Below are 26,167 nucleotides of genomic sequence, written 5' to 3' on the forward strand. Positions count from 1 at the left end.
GGTGTTCCCTCTGCTGTTTCCTGAAGTCCACAATCATCTCCTTAGTTTTGTTGACGTTGAGTGTGAGGTTATTTTCCTGACACCACACTCCGAGGGCCCTCACCTCCTCCCTGCAGGCCCCAGACCTGTGCTATTGTAACATTGTCTGTCATGAGGACCTTCCTGTTGGCCAGGCTGATGCTGAAGGAAGACTTGTCAGAGATGGGCAGCTTACCCTGCTCCTCCCTCCCCAGGTTGGGCACCTGGCGAGGCCCCAGGACAGGTTCCTCAAAGCACATCAGCTCCACTTTGGACAGGTCGGCATGGGGACCGAGGTGACATGTAGGAGGTCAGGCACCATGGTTACATTGCAGGGTTAAACAACAATAACCTTGTCGATGCCTCACTTCAGTCAGGTCTGCAGGACATAACAGGGGACGTGTGTTGAACTGCAGCCTAAAGCAACCTCATTCTGCTGATTGTATGATCAAAAGTTACTGTGTGAAAACTAAGAGCAGAGTACTCGTCTAAATGACTACTAGACACAAACTATTTGTACATCTTAAATACAACCCTCAGTAAAACTAACTTTTACATTTAACTAAGGGAATGGCAATAAGCCAAGGCAGGCAATTCAAAAAACATGATCAAATATGGTTAAATTATACGCTATCAATAGGAAAGCATTGAAGTCGCAAGGTCTTTAGGGGATTAGAAATATACCTTTAATTAGCCTGATGGCTTTGGATAGTCTGCAGATGATGTCGTCTCTGCTGTCGCCCTGTCAGATGTTGATGGTGATGGTAAATAGACTGTTGGATGGATGGGGGTTGACGAGGAACACTGCCACACCAAGCTAGGAGACACACACAGCTCACTGGTCTGAACTATTCTCATAATTCATAAAGTGTTCAAATCATTTTACAGACAGACATACATGTTGTCATAAATAATATGTTGTGTCAAGTGTCAAGTTATTATTTATCAGCGCTTTAAAAATGTTTAAGTAAACATTTAACATGGACTGATTGAACACGTTTAGTGGTAGTGTTTTCAAGATAAAATAATTAATAATAAAGAGGTCTCTCTGGAAACTATGTTGATGTTACTATAATTATTCTAATAGCATCTAAAATGTCCTGTCTGTTTCTGTGTGGGGGGCTGATCAAGCAGAAATACAAACTAGTGAAACAACCGACAGGAGCGTCTTTGTGGCAGAATGGCAGCTCAAACAAGAGGATGTGTCTGTCCATCTTCCTCAGATCTGAAGACACTGAACGGTTTCCCAAGGCAACAGTCCTCCTTTATTGTGTCATCTCTCTGATGTGAACACAGCATCTATCTGATCAAGCTGGGGAGAAAAAGAAAAAGGAGATGTAGGACAGGGTGGAGAGAGAGATAGGGAGAAAGATTGAGGGAGAAACCATTAACACAGTAGTTTAATATTTGATAGGGTCAGTGTGACATGCAGAGTGTTTGGAGCGTTGTGAATTCATACTGTGGGGAACAGGGGAGATGGTTGGCATTAGCCTGAAATCCTCATGCGATTGGTGCTGCTGAAAAGCTACCCACATTACACATTCAAGGCAACTGTTGTTGTTTCAGTATAATTAAGACTAGAGGGTTAGAGAGGGTATTAGAAACTAGATACAGTTAGTTAGACAGGCCTGGTGTGCCAGCAAATGCCCCAAATAAACATCACAGGCTGGCTGAATCACTATGGTCGCTATGGGAGTTATGTAAGGGATAATCAACAAGGGGCTATGCGTTCTATGGTAAATAATGAATGACGTGGAAAGGGTGTTCCAAGATGTTTTAGCAGAGTGCCGCCAACCTTCCATGGAGTTGCATTATTTTCCAGAGAAAGCATAGAGCCATGGTATAATATCACAGAACTAATAACATAGGTGAGATGAATAAAACACATTGGGCTGTATAGATGGACAATAGTGCTCTTAAAACAGATAGAAAATAGCTGTATTCAACTCTGGAGGTGGAGGACAAACTGAAAGTCAAACTGAAAACAGTCAATTGGGAGAAGAAAAAGAAAAAAAAGAAACGCTTGATAGATGTTTCAGAGATTACCAGGGGGCGGAGTTAAGAGAATGAATGGCAGGTTGTAGAGCCTATCCTTCACAACTCATTCCATGAAACTGTTGTGCCCTTGAGTGAGGACCCAAAAGCGATTTAACAAAAACAGAGTCCTTTAATGTAAAAACACAGGGAAGACATAGATCCTCTTCAGATGTAGAAAATGGCAAAATAGACAACCCTCAGAGAGGGCGACAAATGAAACAGAAAGTCCTTCTGATATTTACAAAAGAGTCCCCTTCTTAGCAGCAGAGGAGAATAGCTGGGTTGCGGCGACAGACTGCTGGTCTCTCTGGGTAGGCGCGGGTCGTAGCGGACAGAGGTACCTGATCACACGTAGCATCAGAAGAACAGGCAGATTCCGACAGGATGGGACAAGGGTGAAGCAAACAAGACGATAGTTTGGTTCTGGCATGAGAAACTCAAACGAGAATCTGACAAAGAAAGAAGCAGGAACAGAGAGATAAATAGAGACCTAATCAGAGGGAAAAAGGGAACAGGTGGGAAAAGGGTGAACGAGGTAGTTAGAGGAGATGAGGAACAGCTGGAGGAGGAGAGAAAGAGAAGGTAGCCTAATACGACCAGCAGAGGGAGACAGAGTGAAGAGAAAGAACAGGAACAAGACATAATATGACAAGACATGACAGAAACATGCATAGCTGGGAGAAAGTGAGGGAAGAGTGTTTGGTGTAGCTACCTCCAGAGAGTTTGTCAAACTATGTTCTCCAGGAGCACTGCACCCGGCCATTCAGGTCAGAGTGTTCTCATCGTCCGTAGGAAGAAGACGTGCATTTCTCAGGACTTTTTATTGTCGACATTAACACCAATGTCTGAATGTTGTGCGGGGGGCTGTATGGCTGTATGGCTGTTGCTATTCTCATTCATGTTAGATTTGCCAATACTGCTCTGCTTGTTGTTTATCTATGTAGTATTATTCCATACTGCCATAAGCGTTATTATTCCATTAGTTGCACAATTAGGTCATTTCTTTTCTCTCTTTTGCACAGAAGTATCTCTTGTACATCATCTGCACATATATCACTCCAGTGTTAATGCTAAATTGTAATTATTTTGCCTCTATGGCCTATGTATTGCCTTACCTCCCTAATCTTACAACATAGATTTTTCTATTGTGTTATTGGCTGTATGTTTGTTTACCCCATGTGGAAACTGAGTTGTTGTTTTTGACACAGTGCTTTGCTTTATCTTGGCCAGGTCACAGTTGTAAATGAGAATTTGCTCTCAACTGGCCTACCAGGTTAAATAAAGGTGAAATAAAATGTAAAAAATGAATTGTTGTATTGGTAAACATAGTATTTTGCATGCACACGCTACCACAGTGTTTTCCATAGTGGCTTTTATTAAGGCGTTTTATTGGGCTGCCATGTGCGAGCTTCTAGAGTCATACCAGAGGGTTCTTGGAGCTTGCTCATACGACCCTGTGGTGCCAAGACATTTCTGATAAGAGCTCAGCCTGGCAGAGAGAGGGTGTCATAAATATTGACACTTTGTCAATCCAAGTAATTTGTTTATCTCTCTCTCCAAGAGGTGAATGTTTAAGTATATCTTTATATTGATGCTGTGTTTATAGCCCTTTATAGACTTGTTGTAATTGTAATGCCATTTGTCATTTATTCATGTACATATATGTATATTTCATATTGATAACCCTTGCTGTTTAAATGTGTGCATATATTTTCCTTATAGAACCACAACAATAAGATTACCAAAATCATACAAACATCTTCAAATGGAAACAGCTGTGTCTGTGTGTGTGGTAGTGACTTTCAGCACCATAGTGGGCTAAACCAAACCATTAACTATATAGTGGGGGAGGGCATTCACAGCCGACCACTCAGACGGGTGAGGGCATAAGAGTGGCCTAAGAGCCTTGATGTTCACAGCTATTTAGATTGGACATATACAGTAGGGTTTTACAGTCCCAACACAGGCAATCATCTGGCTTGGAATATATTGTTTGTTGGATATTTGATCACTTTGATGCAGTCATACCTCTAGCAATACCCATGCTAAGCTCTGAACCACTGAGAAAGGCTATCCAATATTGATCACTGTGGTGCTGGCGCGGTAGTGAATATGGGTCGCGATGGCCAGGTAGTGAATATGGGTTGTGATGGCCCGGTTGTGAATATGGGTTGTGCTGGGCCGGTAGTGAATATGGGTCGTGCTGGCCCGGTAGTGAATATGGGTCTTGATGGCCCGGTTGTGAATATGGGTTGTGCTGGGCCGGTAGTGAATATGGGTCGTGCTGGCCCGGTAGTGAATATGGGTCTTGATGGCCCGGTTGTGAATATGGGTTGTGCTGGGCCGGTAGTGAATATGGGTCGTGCTGGCCCGGTAGTGAATATGTCCTCAATGTGCTTACCAGCTGTACAGAGCCATATATGTTTTTAAAAAGAATGCAGAGAGCCTAGCAGAGGTCAGCCAAGGGTCGTGTTATAGTGAGGCCCTGGCCCCCACCACAGAGACAGACCAGGGCCCTGGGGGGTGGAGAGGGGCCAACTCTCCTGTCCTCAGCCTCACCTTGATCACAGCAAGGAACAGTATACCTCTCTCCATCTGTTTCTAGAGCTCTGGCAGGGCACCCAGCTCCATGGCAATGACCTTGGTATCAGGCAGAGTGCCCTTGTTGCTCTGAGAACACACATCCAGGGAAGAACAACACCCCCCCCCACACACACACACACATACACACACACTACACGTGGGAGTGTCAGTCTATCATCAGGGGGATTCCAGGCCGTCAGCAGCATAGCGACTTTCTCTGCCTGTGGGCGGATCACAGCTCACAGTAGGGTCTCTATATTCTGTAGCCACTCCTCCCCAAAACAACAGGAGGGACAAGCTGAAATACAGATACGTTTCAGAACCATCTATTTCTGTGTCTCAAATTGCACTCTATTCCCAAGCTGCATTTATTGACCAATCAGATCAGCTCTTCAGTCAATAATTGGGCAAAATAAGCACAGCAATAAATTCAGCCATTGTGCACTACGTTTGACCAGAGCCCTATAGCACACTATTCCCTATATAGTGCTATTTGGGACATAGAGTCAAGTTCATAGGCTCACTCGGTCTTCCCGGTCTGATTCCCAAACAAGCAGATTCCTGGAGGTTAGTACTTGTAGTGTTTTCCCAGCAGAGAGAAGGCATTGTGCTGCCAGGAGGGGTACGTCTTCTTCTGCACCACGTAGATGGTGCAGTAGAAGGGCTTGGCCGGGGGTTTCACGTCACTCTTCTGTAAAGGGAGGGAGGGAGACGGAGTAATAGACAGAGAAACAGACAGACAATAGAGAGATCAGTCAGTCTGCAGCCTGCTAGCACAGCAGTAGTGTTAGCCTGGCTGTGATGCTCATCAGAGGAGGAAGTCCTGACCCAGCCAGACGTCCATTAGCACCTGGGCTAACATGACATGACTGAGAAATGTCACTCTCTAGTTAATGCTGCCAAGTCTACTGTGTTATATAAGATCCTAAACCTATCTGGAGGATGAGTATTCATTGTCCCCCCTCTAAGAGCTACTGTGTGAACTAGTCTCAGTGCCAAGTGGAGCCGGGCATCCGTGAACTCATTTAACATGACAGCTGTCGACTCTCTTCCAGTTACCACACGGGACACTGCCGCCACGTTCATTTTTCTCTCTTCTCAGAGTAGTGGAGGGTGTGTGAGCCATACATTAAAGATGCTGTCTAGTCCCTATGGCAGAAAGCTACAGCTAGGCTAATGGTCTGTAAATAGGTCTCTTTGAAGAAGAGCTGTTTTCACTGACTGTTACCAACTATCCTACTCATAGGGGATGTGTTATAGCCGTGTCTATGTTTTCTATGGAACAAAATAATTTCTCTTTACTACATGCACCCAAAAATATAGACAGTGACTGAAGAGCCATCTGTCGAAGCTGGCAGAATACAGCCTCACGTTGTCAATACACTCCTCGCCTTAGAATTACATGTGGAACCATCTATGGAGATGTACACAAGATAGGCTACAAGATCAGAGTAGTATTTTAACTTCTATCTAGGACCCCAGCCACTTGACTGAGAACTCATTGGTCTCTGTGATAACATTAGAATACAATGAGACCTAAATGTCACCATTGGGTAATTCCTGTACAACTTAGTGACATACGTCTCTATGCAAAGCTGCTTGGTATTTTCAGGGTTTAATGAAGAGACTTGTTTTCTGGCTCACTGTGCTGTGTGAAAGGGAGAGGATTCCGCAGGACCATTATGTCCCATCTAACAATTAAATTCATCAACATTGACCACAAAGGTACATTTCAAACTTAGTTCAGCTCCATTAACCCTTTATACTCGTGGGGAATTGGCCTACATAGAGAGAGCTAATTTGAAATGTTTCTTACAGAAGAAATATGAAAAGCATTTGCATAACTATGGTAGCAATTGAAAGGGAACAGTTTGGAGATTATGATGAAATTATTAGACCAAAGTTTAGGACACAGAAGTTCACCTGACAGAAGACTGAATCCAAACAAGACACTGTTGATTTGGTGTGCATTTTAAAGTGATTGTACTTTTCGCCAGCATTTGTTGATAACGAAATCAGAAAATACTCTGGATACATTCAGTAACCTGATAAGAATATTCCTGGAAGCCTCCCGGGTGGCGCAGTGGGCTGATTCAGGGTTCGGGCCCAGGCTCTGCCTCAGCCGGCCGTGACCGGGAGGCCCATGGTTAGGCAGGGTTTGTCCGGCAGGAATATCCTAGTCTGATCGCGCACTAGTGACTCCTGTGTCGGGCCGGGAGCAGTGCACGCTGACCAGGTTGCCAGGTGTACAGTGTTTCCTCTGACACATTGATGCGGTTGGCTTCCGGATTGGATGTGCATTGTGTCAAGAAGCAGTGTGGCTTGGTTGGGTTGTGTTTCGGAGGACGCATGGATCTCGACCTTCGCCTCTTCCGAGTCCGTACGGGAGTCGCAGCGATGAGACAAGACTATAACTAACCAATTGGATACCATGAAATTGGGAAGAAAAAAGGGGGCTAAATAAATAAAAATAATCCTGGAAAATGTGGTTTAGGTGCAACATAAGACAAAAAAATGACAAGGGTTTGAGTGAGAGGACTACTGGTGTCTCCAAGTGGCCACACACATCTCCAAAGTGTGCAGAGCTCCTAAGTAATTTCAATGCACTTTTATGACTCAAAGAAGAGTCTTCAACTGCAGTTGAAGTCGGAAGTTTACACACCTAACCCAAATACATTTAAATTCAGTTTTTCACAATTCCTGACATTTAATCCAAGTAAACATTCCCTGTCTTAGGTCAGTTAGGATCACCACTTTATTTTAAGAATGTGAAATGTCAGATTAATAATAGAGAGAATTATTTATTTCAGCTTTAATTTCCTTCATCACATTCCCAGTGGGTCAGAAGTTTACATACACTCAATTAGTATTTGGTAGCATTGCTTTTAAATTGTTTAACTTGGGTCAAATGTTTCGAGTAGCCTTTCACAAGCTTCCCAAAAGAAGTTAGGTGAATTTTGGCCCATTTCTCCTGACAGAGCAGGTGTAACTGAGTCAGGTTTGTAGGCATCCTTGCTCGTACATGCTTTTTCAGATCTGCCCACAAATGTTCAATAGGATTGAGGTCAGGGCTTTGTGATGGCCACTCCAATACCTTGGCATTGTTGTCCTTAAGCCATTTTGCTACAACTTTGGAAGTATGCTTGGGGTCAATGTCCATTTGGAAGACCCATTTGAGACCAAGCTTTAACTTCCTGACTTATGTCTTGAGATTTTGCTTCAATATATCCACATAATTTTCCCTCCTCATGGTGCCATCTATTTTGTGAAGTGCACCAGTCCCACCTGCAGCAAAGCACCCCCACAACATGATGCTGCCACTCCCATGCTTAACGGTTGGGATGGTGTTCTTCGGCTTGCAAGCCTCCCCCTTTCTCCTCCAAACATAACAATGGTCATTATGGCCAAACAATTCTATTTTTGTTTCATCAGCACAGAGGACAAAAAGTACGATCTTTGTCCCAATGTCCAGTTGCAAACTGTAGTCTGGCTTTTTAATGGCGGTTTTGGAGCAGTGGCTTCTTCCTTGCTGAGCGGCCTTTCAGGTTATGTCGATATAGGACTCGTTTAACTGTGGATATAGAAACTTTTGTACCCTGTTTCTTTCAGCAACTTCACAAGGTCCTTTGCTGTTATTCTGATTTGCACTTTTTGCACCAAAGTATGTTAATCTCTAGGAGACAAAACGCGTCTCCTTCCTGAGCGGTATGACGGCTGCGTGGTCCCATGTGGAGGTCTACAATTTAGACTTGTGGAGGTCTACAATTTATTTTCTGAGGTCTTGGCTGATATATTTAGATTTTCCCATGATGTCAAGCAAAAAGGCACTGAGATTGAAGGAAGGCCTTGAAATACATCCACAGGTACACCCCCAATGGACTCAAATGATGTCAATTCGTCTATCAGAAGCTTCTAAAGACATTACATAATGTTATGGAATTTTCCAAGCTGTTTAAAGGCACAGTCAACTTAGTGTATGTACATTTCTGACCCACTGGAATTGTGATACAGTTAATTCTAAGTAACAGTTGCTCAGGCCCTGAAGCTGGGATATGCATATAAGTGGTACCATTGGAAAGAAAACCTTCACACTCTGAAGTTGCGGAAATGTTAAAATAATGTAGGAGACTATAACACGATAGATATGGTAGGAGAAAATCCAAAGAAAAATCTGCCAGAATTTATTTTGAGAGAGAGCCCATTACAATGGAGTAAGACAAGTAAGAATAATGAGTTTTAGTACAACGACATCTGCTTGGAAATTCGTGTGACCACGCACCATGAAGACAACGCGCACCTGCTAATATCGCTTTCCTATTGACATACTTATTTCCATATGAAAAATTATAGTTTGATTACATTTTAGGGTATTTGAGGATTAATTAGAAACATATTTTGACTTGTTGAAACAAAGTTTAGTGGTAGATTTTCGGACTCCTATCTTGTCATGTTGAATGAGTGGATCCCTGAAATCGATGGCGCAAAATAAACAGACTTTTTGGGATATAAAGAAGGATTTTATCTAACAAAACGACACTATATGTTATAGCTGGGACCCTTGGATGACAAATCAAAGGAAGATTTTCAAAAAGTAAGTGAATATTTAATCTCTATTTGTGAATTTATTAAACCTTTGCTGGTGGACAAAATATTTTCAGCTTTCGCTGTAAAGCCTACTGTAAATCGCACAGTGCTGTTAGATTAACAAGAATTTAAGCTTTCAACCGATATAAGACACTTGTATTTACCTAAATGTTTAATATCCACAATTATTATGATTATTTATTTGAATTGCGCGCCCTCCAGCTTCACCAGAAGTTGTCCCGCTAGCGGGTATGCCTTTTTAATGACTCCAACCTAAGTGTATGTAAACTTCTGGCTTCAACTGTATAAGCTTCTATTTTGAGCCAATGAATTCTATGCATTACAGCTGGATGAGTCAACAGACATGGCAGAACTGGCACAGCCCTGGTATACCTCCGTTACGTTTACGGGGGTTCAATTAAGGAAGACATCCTCTTCTGCAAACCACTGGAAACCAGGACATCAGGAGAGGATATGTTTAAAGTACTGGACTTTGGTAGTCAAGATGTGTTGGTATCTGTACTGATGGCGCAAAAGCCATGACAGGGATGACATAGTGGAGTGGTAATATGCGTGCAAGCAGTTGCTCCCGACACCATTTGGGTACACTGCAGCATCCACCTAGAGGCTCTTGCTGCCAAGAGAATGCCTGACAGATTGAAAGACGTTTTGGACACTACAATGAAAATGGTTAACTTTGTTAATTGAAGCAAGGCCCCTGAACTCTCGTGTATTTTCTGCACTATGCAATGATATGGACAGTGACCATGTAATGCTTTTACAACATACAGAAGTGCGCTGGTTATCAAGTTTTTTAAATTGAGAGACGAGCTTAAACTTTTCTTTACTGACCACAATTTTCACTTGCCTGACTGCTTGCATGATGACGAGTTTCTTACACGACTGGCCTTTCTGGGTGATGTTTTTTCTTGCCTGAATGATCTGAATCTAGGATTACAGGGACTCTCCGCAACTATATTCAATGTGAGGTTCAAAATTAAGGCTAGGATTAAGAAGTTGCAAGGACAACACACAGGTCTTTCCATCATTGTATGATTTGTTTGTGTGCAAATGATTACGTACAATGTTAAATGTGATATAGCGAAGGACCTGAGTAAGTTGGGAGTGCAATTACACAGGTACTTTCCCGAAATGGATGACACAAACAACTAGATTCATTATCCCTTTCATGCCCTGCCTCCAGTCCACATAACGATATCTGAACAAAAGAGCCTCATCGAAATTGCAACAAGCGGTTATGTGAAAACTGAATCTAATCAGAAGTCACTGCCAGATTTCTGAATTGGGCTGCGCTCAGAGTATCCTGCCTTGGCAAATCACGCTGTTAAGACACGGATGCCTTCTGCAACCACGTACTAATGTGAGAGTGGATTCTCGGCCCTCACTAGCATGAAAACTAAATACAGGCACAAACTTTGTGTGGAAAATGATTTAAGACTGAGACTCTCTCCAATACAACCCAACATTGCAGAGTTACTGTATGTGCATCCTTTCAAGCACACCCTTCTCATTAACCTGTGGTGAGTTATTCACAATTCACAATCGATGAACAAATAAAGTTTTATATGTAAGACGGTTAAATAAAGAGGAAAATTATTGATTATTTTTATATTATTATTTATGCCCTGGTCCTATAAGAGCTCTTTGTCACTTCCCACGAGTAAGGTTGTGACAAAAACTCACACTCATTCTTATGAGTGTGAGATGTTGTTACCTACCCTCACCACCTGGGGGGCGGCCCGTCAGGAAGTCCAGTACAACTGGGTACTGGACTTCCTGACGGGCCGCCCCCAGGTGGTGAGGGTAGGTAACATCATCTCTACCCCGCTGATCCTCAAGACTGGGGCCCCACAAGGGTGCGTTCTGAGCCCTCTCCTGTACTCCCTGTTCACCCATGACTGCGTGGCCATGCATGCCTCCAACTCCAATCATCCAATCATCAAGTTTGCAGACGACAAATTACCTGCCCCCCAAGACACCTACACCACCCGATGTCACAGGTAGGCCATAAAGATCATCAAAGATAACCACCCGAGCCACAGCCTGTTCACCCCGCTATCATCCAGAAGGCGAGGTCAGTACAGGTGCATCAAAGCAGGGCCTGAGAGACTGAAAAACAGCTTCTATCTCAAGGCCATCAGACTGTTAAACAGCCACCACTAACATTGAGTGGCTGCTGCCAACATACTGACTCAACTCCAGCCACTTTAATAATGGAAAAATGTATGTAAAAAATGTATCACTAGCCACTTTAAACCTACATTACTCATCTCATATGTATATACTGTACGCTATACCATCTACTGCATCTTGCCATCAACCCCCTTGGGTTGTGCCATGGCGGAGATCTTTGTGGGCTATACTCGGCCATGTCTCAGGATGGTAAGTTGGTGGTTGAAGATATCCCTCTAGTGGTGTGGGGGCTGTGCTTTGGCAAAGTGGGTGGGGTTATATCCTTCCTGTTTGGCCCTGTCCGGGGGTGTCCTCGGATGGGTCCACAGTGTCTCCTGACCCCTCCTGTCTCAGCCTCCAGTATTTATGCTGCAGTAGTTTATGTGTCGGGGGGCTAGGGTCAGTTTGTTATATCTGGAGTACTTCTCCTGTCCTATTCGGTGTCCTGTGTGAATCTAAGTGTGCGTTCTCTAATTCTCTGATTCTCTCTTTCTTTCTCTCTCTCGGAGGACCTGAGCCCTAGGACCATGCCCCAGGATTACCTGACATGATGACTCCTTGCTGTCCCCATTCCACCTGGCCGTGCTGCTGCTCCAGTTTCAACTGTTCTGCCTTCTTATTATTCGAACATGCTGGTAATTTATGAACATTTGAACATCTTGGCCATGTTCTGTTATAATCTCCACCCGGCACAGCCAGAAGAGGACTGGCCACCCCACATATGCTCTCTCTAATTCTCTCTTTTTTTTCTCTCTCTCGGAGGACCTGAGCCCTAGGACCATGCCCCAGGACTACCTGACATGATGACTCCTTGCTGTCCCCAGTCCATCTGACCGTGCTGCTGCTCCAGTTTCAACTGTTCTGCCTTATTATTATACGACCATGCTGGTCATTTATGAACATTTGAACATCTTGGCCATGTTCTGTTATAATCTCCACCCGGCACAGCCAGAAGAGGACTGGCCACCCCACATAGCCTGGTTCCTCTCTAGGTTTCTTCACAGGTTTTGGCCTTTCTAGGGAGTTTTTCCTAGCCACCGTGCTTCTACACCTGCATTGCTTGCTGTTTGGGGTTTTAGGCTGGGTTTCTGTACAGCACTTTGAGATATCAGCTGATGTACGAAGGGCTATATAAATACATTTGATTTGATTTGATTTGATTTATGTAATACATGTATCACTAGCCACTTTAAACTATGCCACTTTTATATGTTACATACCCTACATTACTCATCTCATATGTATATACTGTACTCAATACCATCTACTGGATCTTGCCTATACCATCACTCATTCATATATTTTTATGTACATATTCTTCATCCCTTTACACTTGTGTGTATAAGGTAGTTGTTGTGAAATTGGTAGGTTAGATTACTCGTTGGTTATTACTGCATTGTCGGAACTTGAAGCACAAGCATTTCGCTTGGATGATGATTCCACACTCTGTTAGATTCAATTATCTCATTGGATATTGCAAACTACCTGGCGAAAGCTGGCCCTTTCCTCAGGTTGTTCTGATTGGCTATCATCTCCTTGAAACACTCCACCCAGGTGTAGAGGTGCAGGACGCCAGCATCGGCCATGGCCTCCACAAAGTGTCCTTTGTGTCCTCTGGACATCCATGGGCAAGGACACAGACAACATGACAAGGCTGTGTTTTACACTCAGGACACTCAACATGGTAAGGCTCTGTTTAACACTCAGGACACACAACATGGTAAGGCTGTGCTTAACACTCAGGACACTCAACATGGTAAGGCTGTGTTTTACACTCAGGACACTCAACATGGTAAGGCTGTGTTTAACACTCAGGACACTCAACATGGTAAGGCTGTGTTTTACACTCAGGACACTCAACATGGTAAGGCTCTGTTTAACACTCAGGACACACAACATGGTAAGGCTGTGCTTAACACTCAGGACACTCAACATGGTAAGGCTGTGTTTTACACTCAGGACACTCAACATGGTAAGGCTGTGTTTAACACTCAGGACACTCAACATGGTAAGGCTGTGTTTTACACTCAGGACACTCAACATGGTAAGGCTCTGTTTAACACTCAGGACACACAACATGGTAAGGCTGTGTTTAATACTCAGGACACTCAACATGGTAAGGCTGTGTTTAACACTCAGGACACTCAACATGGTAAGGCTCTGTTTAACACTCAGGACACTCAACATGGTAAGGCTGTGTTTTACACTCAGGACACTCAACATGGTAAGGCTCTGTTTAACACTCAGGACACTCAACATGGTAAGGCTGTGTTTAACACTCAGGACACTCAACATGGTAAGGCTGTGTTTAACACTCAGGACACTCAACATGGTAAGGCTGTGTTTAACACTCAGGACACTCAACATGGTAAGGCTGTGTTTAACACTCAGGACACTCAACATGGTAAGGCTCTGTTTAACACTCAGGACACTCAACATGGTAAGGCTGTGTTTAACACTCAGGACACTCAACATGGTAAGGCTGTGTTTAACACTCAGGACACTCAACATGGTAAGGCTCTGTTTAACACTCAGGACACTCAACATGGTAAGGCTGTGTTTAATACTCAGGACACACGACATGGTAAGGCTGTGTTTAACACTCAGGACACTCAACATGGTAAGGCTGTGTTTAACACTCAGGACACTCAACATGGTAAGGCTGTGTTTAATACTCAGGACACACGACATGGTAAGGCTGTGTTTAACACTCAGGACACACACACGCACACACCATATTACAGTGGCACTGGTAGAAACAAAGCATTTTGACACTAAAAGCATAATTTTTGCAATTAGTATAATGATGCATAATGACAGCCTTACATAATCCCTCATCCATCCCCACCCCTGTCTTCTACAAAAGTACGTGAAGAGAACAGTGCATTTAGGCAGTCCCACTTCTTCATAAATAACCAGAAGGAAGCAATCAGCCAGAGGAATGGCATCAAATCAGCATGACTAATTTACTACCACCACTCTGGGCCAGACCATGGTGTTTATTTCTACTCTCCAAGTAGGAAGAGGTGGTCAGAAGGAATGCAGGAAACGCTATCTCAATGCTCTGCTACCCCTTCCAATTCTATTTCTGTTTCCCAAATAAAGCAAACCCACCCTTCCATCAGAGGAGAAATAGCAGGAAACTTTTAGCCATCAAGAAGTAAAGAATGACTAATTGATTATGCTAATAACTTCTGGAGCAAAGGCCTGTAAAATAATGACTGTTCCTCTCATAAAGCTTCCTAGTAATTAGGAGATGTTGAGTTAAGAGACTGGAAGGCTTATAGGGCCCTACTTACCGTTAGCAGAGAACTTGGAGATGGCGATATTCAGAATGAAGATGTTGCCATCTGATGAATATGAACAAAGACTGTCAGCAGGATCGCACACAAACACACACACACACACACACACACACACACACACACACACACACACACACACACACAGTATTTGTGCATGACACTTGGCGTCTTCAGACCATATCAAACACAAAGGTCCCATGATGCCAGAGCAGGCGACAGAGGAATTTCAGTGCATCGGTGACTTGTTTGTAGTTAACAAAACCTCTTTCAGAGAAGGGAAAACATGCCTTTTCAGAGTTGAGTAACAGGTGACCATTCACCCGGACTGCCTGCAGCCATTTTCTGCTGTGTACACAAAGATAATCTCCTTCAAAACATGGGAATCTCCAGAGGGGTTGTCTTCCCATCCGTACCATCTGCACAGTGCCATATCCCATAGCTGGTTACACCCTGCAGTAATTAGGCTTATCCTGACAATCCTTTCAAATAATAGAGGTATGGAACTGCATAATTATTCTACACTATTCTACATATCTAATGTATGTGGACATTAGTCTTATAGTATGACAAGAATAGGACGTACAAGTTCACCCAAAACTGCATAAATCAGAAAAGACAAACAAACCACTTCCAGATATCTTTAATATACAGCACTCACACCCATTTCATCATAAAATGAAGGCTCAAATACCTCAATCAATACAGCATTCCAGCATTCAATATAGCAAAACAACATTCCCATAAAGCCCAAATAGCTTGTATCCCTGTAGCAGCCCCGTAGAGAGGTAGGCCCGGCAGACAGGCAGGTGGCCAGGCTGGGGGTTCATCTCACCTGGCATTGGGCCACACGGCCACGTGGTTGTACAGGTGGTTGGGCACCAGGTCATTCCCAGACACACGGGCATCCATGGGGTACAAGTACTCAAACCCCCTCCTCAGCCTCTGCAGGTTTTCTTTGGGGATATCCATCTCGGGGAAGAGAGAGCTCTTAAAGAAGATGAAGTCCCACACCTCCCTGCTCATCTGTTCTGGCCTGACAGACAGAGAGAGACAGGGAGAGCACCAACACAGAGACTCAGATTGTAAAGTGGCTCCACTATATATATCCATAACCAACTATTGGGATTTAAAAAGCTCTGGCACACTGCTTTCTTTCTCTTCCACAAAATAAGGTTGAAGTCGGAAGTTTACATACACTTAGGTTGGAGTCATTAAAACTCATTTATCAACCACTCCACAAATTTCTTGTTAACGAACTATAGTTTTGGCAAGTCGGTTAGGACATCTACTTTGTGCATGACACAAGTAATTTTTTCAACAATTGTTTACAGACAGATTATTTCACTTATAATTCACTGTATCACAATTCCAGTGGGTCAGAAGTTTACATACACTAAGTTGACTGTGCCTTTAAACAGCTTGGAAAATTCCAGAAAATGATGTCATGGCTTTAGAAGCTTCTGATAGGCTAATTTACATAATTTCAGTCAATTGGATGCGTACCTATGGATATATTTCAAGGCCTACCTTCAAACTCAATGCCTCTTTGCTTGACATCATGGGAAAATCAAAAGAAATCAGCCAAGACCTCAGAAAAATAATTGTAGACCTCCACAAGTCTGGTTCATTCTTGGGAGCATCTTCCAAACACCTGAAGGTACCACGTTCATCTGCACAAACAATAGTACGCAAGTATAAACACCATGGGACCACGCAGCCGTCATATGTTCAGGAAGGAGATGCGTTCTGTCTCCTAGAGATGAACATACTTCGGGGGGGAAAGTGCATATCAATCCCAGAATAACAGCAAAGGACCTTGTGAAGATGCTGGAGGAAACAGGTACAAAAGTATCTATATCCACAGTAAAACAAGTCCTATATCAACATAACCTGAAAGGCCGCTCAGCAAGGAAGAAGCCACTGCTCCAAAACTGCCGTAAAAAAGCAGACTACGGTTTGCAACTGCACATGGGGACAAAGACTGTACTTTTTGGAGAAACGTCCTCTGAGCTGATGAAACAAAAATAGAATTGTTTGGCCATAATGACCATTGTTATGTTTGGAGGAAAAAGGGGAAGGCTTCCAAGCCGAAGAACATCATCCCAACTGTGAAGTTCGTGGGTGGCAGCATCATGTTATGGGGGTGCTTTGCTGCAGGAGGGACTGGTGCACTTCACAAAATAGATGGCATCATGAGGTAGGAAAATTATGTGGATATATTGAAGCAACATCTCGATACATCAGTCAGGAAGTTAAAGCTTGGTCGCAAATGGCTCTTCCAGATGGACAATGACCCCAAGAATACTTCCAAAGTGGCAAAATGGATTAAGGACAACAAAGTCAACGTATTGGAGTAGCCATCACAAGGCCCTGACCTCAATCCTATAGAAAATGTGTGGGCAGAACTGAAAAAGCGTGTGCGAGCAAGTAGGCCTACACACCTGACTCAGTTACACCAGCTCTGTCAGGAGGAATTGGCCAAAATTCACCCAACTTATTGTGGGAAGCTTGTGGAAGGCTACCCAAAATGTTTTACCAACGTTAATCAATTTAAAGGCAATACTACCAAATACTAATTGAGTGTATGTAAACCTCTGACCCACTGGGAATGTAATGAAAGAAATAAAAGCTGAAATAAATCATTATTCTATTATTCTGACATTTCACATTCTTAAAATGAAGTGATGATCCTAACTGACCTAAGACAGGGAATCTCTACTAGGATTAAATATCAGGAATTGTGAAAAACTTAATTTAAATCTATTTGGCTAAGGTGTATGTAAACTTCCCACTTCAACTGTGTATGCATGGGCAAAATAGTACATTATAATCATATCTCCAACCATTACATTACAAACTTTCTCTATTGCAATAATGTGTTGAAAAGGTCATATTAAGGAGTTATAAAGCCCTCAGTCTGCATCTACAGAAGCCTATTCCCAATAAATGAAATGACCATGTGAGAGTAGAGAGTGGTGCATACTTGATCCCTTGAGGCGACGGTCCCTGTCCGTTGAGCACTCCCCCTGGAGGAAGTGAGCCATGGTGTCGTAGGCCATGTAAATGATTGAGTCAGACAGGGACTCGATTAGCCACTGCTGGTCCCATGGCAACCTTGTTCCTATAGCAACAAGCACACCGGACAAAAAAAAAGACCAAGAAAGAAAAACAATCAACCACCTTCTAGTGTGAACGGTAAGGGATATGCTTATCATATAATTACTGTGGTTTTACACGCTGGGTCCTCCATTGAAATGGAAAACTGATCATTAAGCATGTGAAACATGTTTCCTTCCTGTAGTTTGGCACATTATCTACTAAAACATGCTTCCTTATTTTGGGTATTTTGCCTCCAAGCAAATTTTACACCATCCCAAAATTCCCCAATGCCTCTGGTCTCAAAAGATGTGTTCCCGGACGTGAGAGGTTATGTTCTGGAACCATTACAAGCCCCCATCTCATTGTCATCTAATTATTAGAGATATACACATGTTTTTGCACCCACCATGTGTCATGTCCGTAATGGTTATGTGAGGTGAAATGTATATATTTTGGGATGTGAACACTCAGTGTGTTTGACCTGACGAAGTTACGTTTCGGGCCCAGAGTTTAGTCAGGCTGTATGTTACTGGTAGAACTAGGCCCAGAGTTTGGTCAGACTGTGTGTTATAGGTAGAACTGGGCCCAGAGTTTAGTCAGACTGTATGTTACTGGTAGAACTAGGCCCAGAGTTTAGTCAGACTGTATGTTATAGGTAGAACTAGGCCCAGAGTTTGGTCAGACTGTATGTTATAGGTAGAACTGGGCCCAGAGTTTAGTCAGACTGTATGTTATAGGTAGAACTAGGCCCAGAGTTTAGTCAGACTGTATGTTACTGGTAGAACTATGCCAATAGTTGTCAGGTCACATGGTCAGTAAAAATCCTGGCCCTGCACAGGATATGCTTTGCTGTGACACCAAACTAACTCCACTGATTCTGTCCCATGTCCCCTGTCCAAACCATCTCCACTAATTCTGTCCCATGTCCCCTGTCCAAACCATCTCCACTAATTCTGTCCCATGTCCCCTGTCCAAACTAACTCCACTGATTCTGTCCCATGTCCCCTGTCCAAACTAACTCCACTGATCCTGTCCCATGTCCCCTGTCCAAACTAACTCCACTGATCCTGTCCCATGTCCCCTGTCCAAACTAACTCCACTGATCCTGCCCCATGACCAAACTAAATCCACTGATCCTGCCCCATGTCCCCTGTCCAAACTAACTCCACTGATCCTGCCCCATGACCAAACTAAATCCACTGATCCTGTCCCCTGTCCAAGGTAACTCCACTAATCATGTCCAATCTCCAAACTAACTCCACTGATCCTGCCCCATGTGCCTGTCCCCCTCCTTACCCAGGGCATAGGTACGAGAGCATGCTTGCTCCTGGAGCCAGTTCAGAGTGGCCTCAAAGCTCTTCCTGGTCTCATCACAGAACCTAAAGAGTGTGTGGTCACAGAGTGCCACCACACACTCATCTGCAGAGCTCACCATCACCTGCTTCTCTGGCTCCATAGAGATCAAAGCTTGGCCCTGGAACATTAGTAGAGGTCCAGGTTAGAACACACTAATGCACAACAAAGAAACGTATCAAACACATCAGTGAAGAGCCCACGTCAACAACAGTAGCAAACAGCCCACGTCAACAACAGTAGCAAACAGCCCACGTCAACAACAGTAGCAAACAGCCCACGTCAACAACAGTAGCAAACAGCCCACGTCAACAACCGTAGCAAAAAGCCCACGTCAACAACCGTAGCAAAAAGCCCACGTCAACAACAGTAGCAAACAGCCCACGTCAACAACAGTAGCAAACAGCCCACGTAAACAACCGTAGCAAAAAGCCCACGTCAACAACCGTAGCAAACAGCCCACGCCAACAACCGTAGCAAAAAGCCCACGTCAACAACAGTAGCAAACAGCCCACGTCAACAACAGTAGCAAACAGCCCACGTAAACAACCGTAGCAAAAAGCCCACGTCAACAACCGTAGCAAACAGCCCACGCCAACAACCGTAGCAAACAGCCCACGTCAACAACCGTAGCAAACAGCCCACGTCAACAACCGTAGCAAAGAGCCCACGTCAACAACCATAGCGAACAGCCCACAGTGTAAACAAACAATATAGTTAAGAAGCATAAACATGAACACAATAAATATAGATTGGTGTCGTATCTGTGGCAGCGTGAGAAGCATGGGCATAGGTGAAGGAGTCCCAGTACAGCACCATGGACAGCAGCACTCAGTTCAGCACTGCGGAAGACTGCACTACGTTCAAAACCAGGCCAGCCGAAGACAGCTCCACAACTCCTCTCACCCAACACACATGGTACAAGATTACTAATCAGCACACCTGCAAGGCATTCCTTAATCAACTGACTGGCACAAGAGCGCAGGCTGGACCTCACTCAGCTGGAGCAGTTAGGAAGACAGCCAGCCTACTCACACTGTGTTTTCGCTCTCCTGCCACAGACTCTGCCAGTGAGGCCATATCGCTGCAAGAGGCTACAGGTGGCCGCCATATTTAACCACCCTCTTTGCCTGAACGGCTTGTGGACAAGAACTCCAGAGACACTGAAAGCTAGAGTAAAAGCTTATGAACCTTGAACTCTGTTGTTGTGTTTACTCCTTTTCCACTTGTGTAGTCGGGCACACCCCACTCTTCCCGACAGTATCAAATAATGGATTTCAACCAGGGTACCTTCTCCTCCATCATTGTCTTCTGGATGGGTTTATTGACGTCCTGCAATTTTTCAGCCCTTCTAGCCTTCAACCTGCATGATCTGAGAAAATAAGACAGTTCATTACAAACTATGTTGTTGACTTTTTTAAATATTATTCTAGGTTGTTGTATGGGTCTGCTGCACCTCTGTAGCCATAGCTGTCCTACGTGGCCTCTGCCAGCTTCTCAAGGTCATTCTGGCTCGGGATCGTCAACTGGTCACAGAACTGGAGGAGCCGACAGGTTCCCATAGCCAGGGATCTCAATGATGGGCAGATGGAGTAGAGCAGCGTGAGTACAAGGCACACAGTACACTGTCTGGTCATTTATAACCAAATAAAGGTTGCGAGAGGCAGCTTACCAGCTCAAAAGGTAAGACCATCTTGTATTTGATTCCATGTTTTTCTCTCAGGACCTATAAGAGGAATCCAAGTTATCTCCAATGACTTCATTGACCAAAACCTATTTTGCGATGCATAGGTTAGCTAATATAGACCAGAAGCCACAAACAAGCACAAAGTAAATCATTAAGTAGTACAGTTAAAGCATCACCTGTTTCTTTTTTATATCCCTGAGGGCAGCGATGTCATTGGTGCATCGGACGGAACGCTGGTGACAATTCCAGTGCCTGGGTGTCACAAAGCAAGTAGACCAAAGTCACATGAGAAACACAACCAACACCCAGAGGCACAAAAATTCCCCTGCGGTGTCCGCTGAGAATATTTTCCCTCATTGCCTTCTCTACCAAACACAGGACATTGTGCATCAGCGAGAGAACAAAGCCATAGACATCTGCATTCTGACGTTTCAATTTAGTCAGACCATTTCAATGCAGATGTAAACCCCTGGAGCAAAACAGACCAAAGTAATTCACTGTAATGACTCATAGCAAAAGAGGCAATGCTGTGGGAGTTGTGTGTAGCATCCCCTCAGGTCCTAAATCAGTAACCATCATCGTTTTACTTGCTCTACAATGACTTATGCCTCCCTCACTTTAGCTCTTCAAAAGGAGGAAGGCCTCAAGCCCGATCTTGACGTGCTGGAGCAGAGACATCATGGAAGCAATTAAGTGGTATTTGGAGCATTCTTGACTATTCCAATACCATTGTCCTGCTTGATGGTGAGCATAGGCAGAGCATAGATGGTCTGGTAAGATGGCAGCAGGGGGACTAAGAGCACATCCCAAGAATATCCTACGGAGAGAGTTAAACGTGAGTGTGTGTGGTCACATGAGATGTAGTGTGTGTGTATGTGTCAGGCTCACATAAGTTGCAGTGTGTAAGTGTATGTGCAAATACTTAAACATAAGGATGGCATTTAAATGTACATCTCTTCACCCAGAACATCCATGATCCCTGTGACCTTGCCGTTCTTCTTCGTGAAGCCCTGGTAAAACATGTTCCTAGTAGACCTCCGTGTGTTGATGAACACGTCTCCACTGGCCGTCTCGAAGGCTAGGTACTTGATGTCAGGATGGACCCAGCAGTTAGTCTAGCCAAACATGCTCTCTGGTCTGAGAGTAGCTACCACCAAGAATATGCTCAGATTTTTAAGGCCACTCCAGGGTTAGGGTTACCAGGAAAATAAGTGTTCAGACGAGTGCAAAACAATTATTGTATTCTCAAGCAGCACCCTGCAATAATCAGCTATTAGGACAACCAACTTGCACCTTATGTCACAATTAACAACACAAAATTGATTGGTTACATCAATGAAAAAGTTGTTCCGAGTCTCATGCTACTAAATAAAATACAGTGTGTCGGGTTCACATAGAGTAGTAACTTAGTTTGCACGGTAGGGCTCGGCAACCTTCATCTTAATGAGGGTGTAACCCTGTGGATCCCTAGAATGTAAAAACATGATGATTTTTTTTTTTACTTCACCTGTATTTAACCAGGTAGGCCAGTTGAGAACAAGTTCTCATTTACAACTGCGACCTGGACAAGATAAAGCAAAGCAGAGTGACAAAAACAACACAGAGTTACACATGGAATAAACAATCGTACAGTCAATAACACAATAGAAAAATCTGTATACAGCATGTGCAAATTAAGTAATGAGGTTAGGCAATAAATAGTCCAATAGTGGCTAAGTAATTACAATTTAGCAATTTACACTGGAGTGATATATGTGCAGATGAGGATGTGCAAGTAGAAATACTGGTGTGCAAAAGCACAGAAAAACAAAAACAAATATGGGGATGAGGTAGGTAGTTGGTTGGATGGGCTATTTACAGATGGGCTGTTTACAGCTGAAGCGATCGGTAAGTTGCTCTGACAGCTGACGCTTATAGTTAGTGAGGGAGATACAAGTCTCCAACTTCAGTGATTTTTGCAATTCGTTCCAGTCATTGGCAGCAGAGAACTGGAAGGAAAGGCAGCTAAAGAGGGAGTTGGCTTTGGGCTGACCAGTGAAATATACCTGCTGGAGCGTGTGCTACGGGTGGGTGTTGCTATGGTGACCAGTGAGCTAAGGCGGAGGTTTACCTAGAAAATACTTATAGATGACCTGGAGCCAGTGGGTTTGGCAACGAATATGTAGTGAGGACCAGCAAACGAGAGCATACAGGTAGCCGTGGTGGGTAGTATATGGGGCTTTGATGACAAAAGCTGCAGAGCTGTAGTCACACAACTCATTGAGATTATGTAGTGGTAAAAACATTTTACCTCTCCAGTCTGCCTGTCGTGGTCCATACACAAGCTTTCCATCTTTCGGTGATTAGATGAAAGACCTGCAAAACGTAATGGCATGACAATGTAATAATGCTACATGGAAAATGCAGGGATATTTATAACCATTTCCAACAGCTTACCTTTTACCAAACTTTAATTTATTCCTCTCATTTAGGGCGATAAACTGCCACCTCACAAAGGAGTTGTAGAAAGGCTTCACAACGGTTGTGATGAAGGCGCGTCGCCAGTACCACCTGTGATATAATCACCTTTTTTTAAAAACATTGTCAGCACCTGAAATTCTTTTTTGAAAGTGAACTAAAGCATGGTTGTTGCTCTGCACATTCAGGTCTGAATCTTAACTTGAGATCCACACACTTAACTTAGAATTATACATTGATGTAAATGCGAGATTTGCAAGAAAATGTAAGTTATTAGCACAAATCTCGAGTTAGGAATCAGATCTCATGAAACAAATGTATGTCTATTGGTTAACATCAGGCTTCCTGGTACGGAATAAAATAAAATTAAGAAACAAGCTCAGTTTGATGGTTTCTTGTCATAATCAGTCACCTATACACCCATCCTCTTTTGGTCTTTCACGGCCTGGGGTGAGAAGTTCTCCAGGCAGTGTTCCATGTTGGCAAACGACACCATCTCCTTGTCACTCTACCCCAGAGACCACATAATGTCCCATTGGAACTTGGACTCTACAGCCTTTGCCACTGCTTTGCTCTGAAGATCACACACAAGAGAGAAGTTACATTTTGAATTGTGCATTAAAGGAAACAATTTTCCCCAAGCTTACAAGTAGTGCAGGGGATCAATTGATATTTGCATAAAATGTTCACCTCTATGCCCTTAGATTTGTCTTTAAAGATGAACTCATCTGCAAACTTGGGGTTCTCTTCCTCCTCATCAGGGAACCTCCATCTCTCACTTCAGCTTGCTTGCACAGGCCTGTGAATTAAGAAGAATGTAACCTACTTAAATAACAGCTGATCATGTATGATGTGCACAGCAAGCTTCCTGTACAATGCAACCCAAATGGAAATAGGCATTGCTTCCCTTTCAAGCAATGGAAACCAACAGCAAACTACAACGAAATAAAGAGCAATGTGTAAAATACATTTTTCACAGAGAATCTTGAACGTAATAAGACCTACACTTACTTAGTACATCTACAAGTCATATCTCTATATATCTTACTTCGAAAGGCAGAAAGTATGACTGAGATGCAGCCTTCCATTCAAGTAGGGGTGGGTGACAAAGTACTTGTTTTTGCTGTGAATGAAAGGGTGGTACATTAGGTTGGGAAAAGTGGCCGTGAAAACTAAAGTAGGGCATGGATAATCATATTAACGGTCCAAGTAGACTTACAATGTGCTTTCACAAATAGTGGTGGGTGAGTCACAATCAAGCCTTCTTTCCTTCTCCCATTTCTGTTGGATTCCCCCCTCTATCTTTTGAGAAAGTCCAACTTTGCTGTTCCGTTTCGCTCCTAAAATTAATATGTATAATTCATTTAGATTGAAGAACAACAACATCCTCGTTCCTCATCATTATTGCTGCAATCAGCAGTTTAAACAATAACAACGATAATTCCCAGGTAAAAAAAGGTAAGGGATGGGGCTGGAGAAATGTAGCCGCTCTCATATTCATAGACAGGCCTATGGATGCAAGGGCTGACCATCTAAATTATAGTTTTAACCATGTTTTGAAGCTATATAGTATATGTTTAGATTTACTTTGTTTATAAACATTGGAGTAAAACGAACCTTCAGCACTTAGCTGTTGACATCTACAGCTCATTCACACAGCGTAGACTTCTGGGAAATGTAGTATAAGTGAGGGGCTCTTTCACAGTCAGGGCTAGAAGGGATCAGCTTTTGTCAAATGAACGTAAACATTTTTTTTGCATTTAGCTCATTTTAACTTCATTCTCCTGACCTGCTACGTTAATTACCCTAACCTGCTGCGTAATTTCTCCTAACCTGCTACGAAAAGTCCAATCTGACATGAATTTGTCAAAAACTGGATTTCTTCTGGCCATGAACCTCTTTCGCAGCAGAAGAAAGCAGCCTACTGTACTTTCTCTGGAGTACGAAAACACAATCAGAATATTCCACACCAATATTTTTTATTTTTTTATTTAACCTTTATTTAACCAGGTAGGCCAGTTGAGAAAACAACAACACAGAGTTACACATGGGATAAACAAACGTACAGTCAATAACACAATAAAAAAAGCTGTATACAGTGTGTGCAAATGAAGTAAGGAGGTAAGCCAATAAATAGGCCAATAGTGGCAAAGTAATTTGTTATATGTGCAGATGAGGATGTGCAAGTAGAAATACTGGTGTGCAAAAGAGCAGAAAAACAAATATGGGGATGAGATAGGTAGTTGGTTGGATGGATGGATGGATGGGCTATTTACAGATGGGCTGTATACAGCTGCAGAGATCGGTAAACTGCCCTGACAGGTGACGCTTAAAGTTAGTGAGGTCTCCCTAAGTAAGTCTCCTACTTCAGTGATTTTTGCAATTCGTTCCAATCATTGGCAGCAGAGAACTGGAAGTAAAGGTGGCCAAAGGGAGTGTTGGCTTTGGAGATGACCAGTGAAATATACTTCATATACCTATCATTGGAAATATATATTTATAGATTATAATTGACATTGTTTCGATTTTTTAAAGGAGTGAAAAAAAAAGATTTGATATAAGATTTTAGTTAAGAGTCAACCCTTGCCTGAAGTTTGTTCAAAGAATATTGAAACTTCGACATTAATTAAAATGTTAAGTAGAGCTGCAAAACCAGAGTCTCAGGATTCAGTTTCAGGGTGATTGGTTACTGGTTACTTAGGGTCAGTGCTATCGGGATTCCTTGGGACGTCCCTACCCTAAACCCTAACATTAACCTTGCCCAGTTAAATAAAGGTTTAAAAATATATAAAAATAAAAAGTACCTTAACCATTTTAAATATAAACTTCAATTGGGGGTAGGGACGTCTTA

At 43.2% G+C, this 26,167-nt stretch overlaps 1 protein-coding gene across 1 annotated transcript; it reads right to left on the minus strand.

Moving 5' to 3' along the window:
* Nucleotides 1-49: 49 nt before the first annotated feature.
* LOC109873366 (leucine--tRNA ligase, cytoplasmic) lies at nucleotides 50-26,129 on the minus strand. The gene is given in 37 exon segments (XM_074933797.1): nucleotides 50-296; nucleotides 701-835; nucleotides 1,213-1,297; nucleotides 1,299-1,330; nucleotides 2,768-2,804; nucleotides 5,214-5,329; nucleotides 11,207-11,222; nucleotides 12,901-13,069; nucleotides 14,715-14,765; nucleotides 14,983-15,065; nucleotides 15,553-15,753; nucleotides 17,704-17,749; nucleotides 17,752-17,841; nucleotides 19,116-19,293; nucleotides 20,463-20,516; nucleotides 20,518-20,544; nucleotides 20,627-20,707; nucleotides 20,709-20,758; nucleotides 20,844-20,898; nucleotides 21,036-21,073; nucleotides 21,076-21,111; nucleotides 21,587-21,644; nucleotides 21,646-21,676; nucleotides 21,811-22,055; nucleotides 22,278-22,316; nucleotides 23,150-23,182; nucleotides 23,184-23,214; nucleotides 23,296-23,404; nucleotides 23,725-23,890; nucleotides 24,007-24,079; nucleotides 24,081-24,138; nucleotides 24,182-24,251; nucleotides 24,294-24,300; nucleotides 24,365-24,439; nucleotides 24,536-24,623; nucleotides 24,626-24,656; nucleotides 26,121-26,129. Coding segments are annotated over 37 exon segments (2,931 nt in total). The 3' UTR covers nucleotides 50-68.
* Nucleotides 26,130-26,167: the final 38 nt, after the last annotated feature.

Source organism: Oncorhynchus kisutch, linkage group LG28 (assembly GCF_002021735.2).
Source record: "Oncorhynchus kisutch isolate 150728-3 linkage group LG28, Okis_V2, whole genome shotgun sequence".
NCBI classification, from domain to species: domain Eukaryota; kingdom Metazoa; phylum Chordata; class Actinopteri; order Salmoniformes; family Salmonidae; genus Oncorhynchus; species Oncorhynchus kisutch.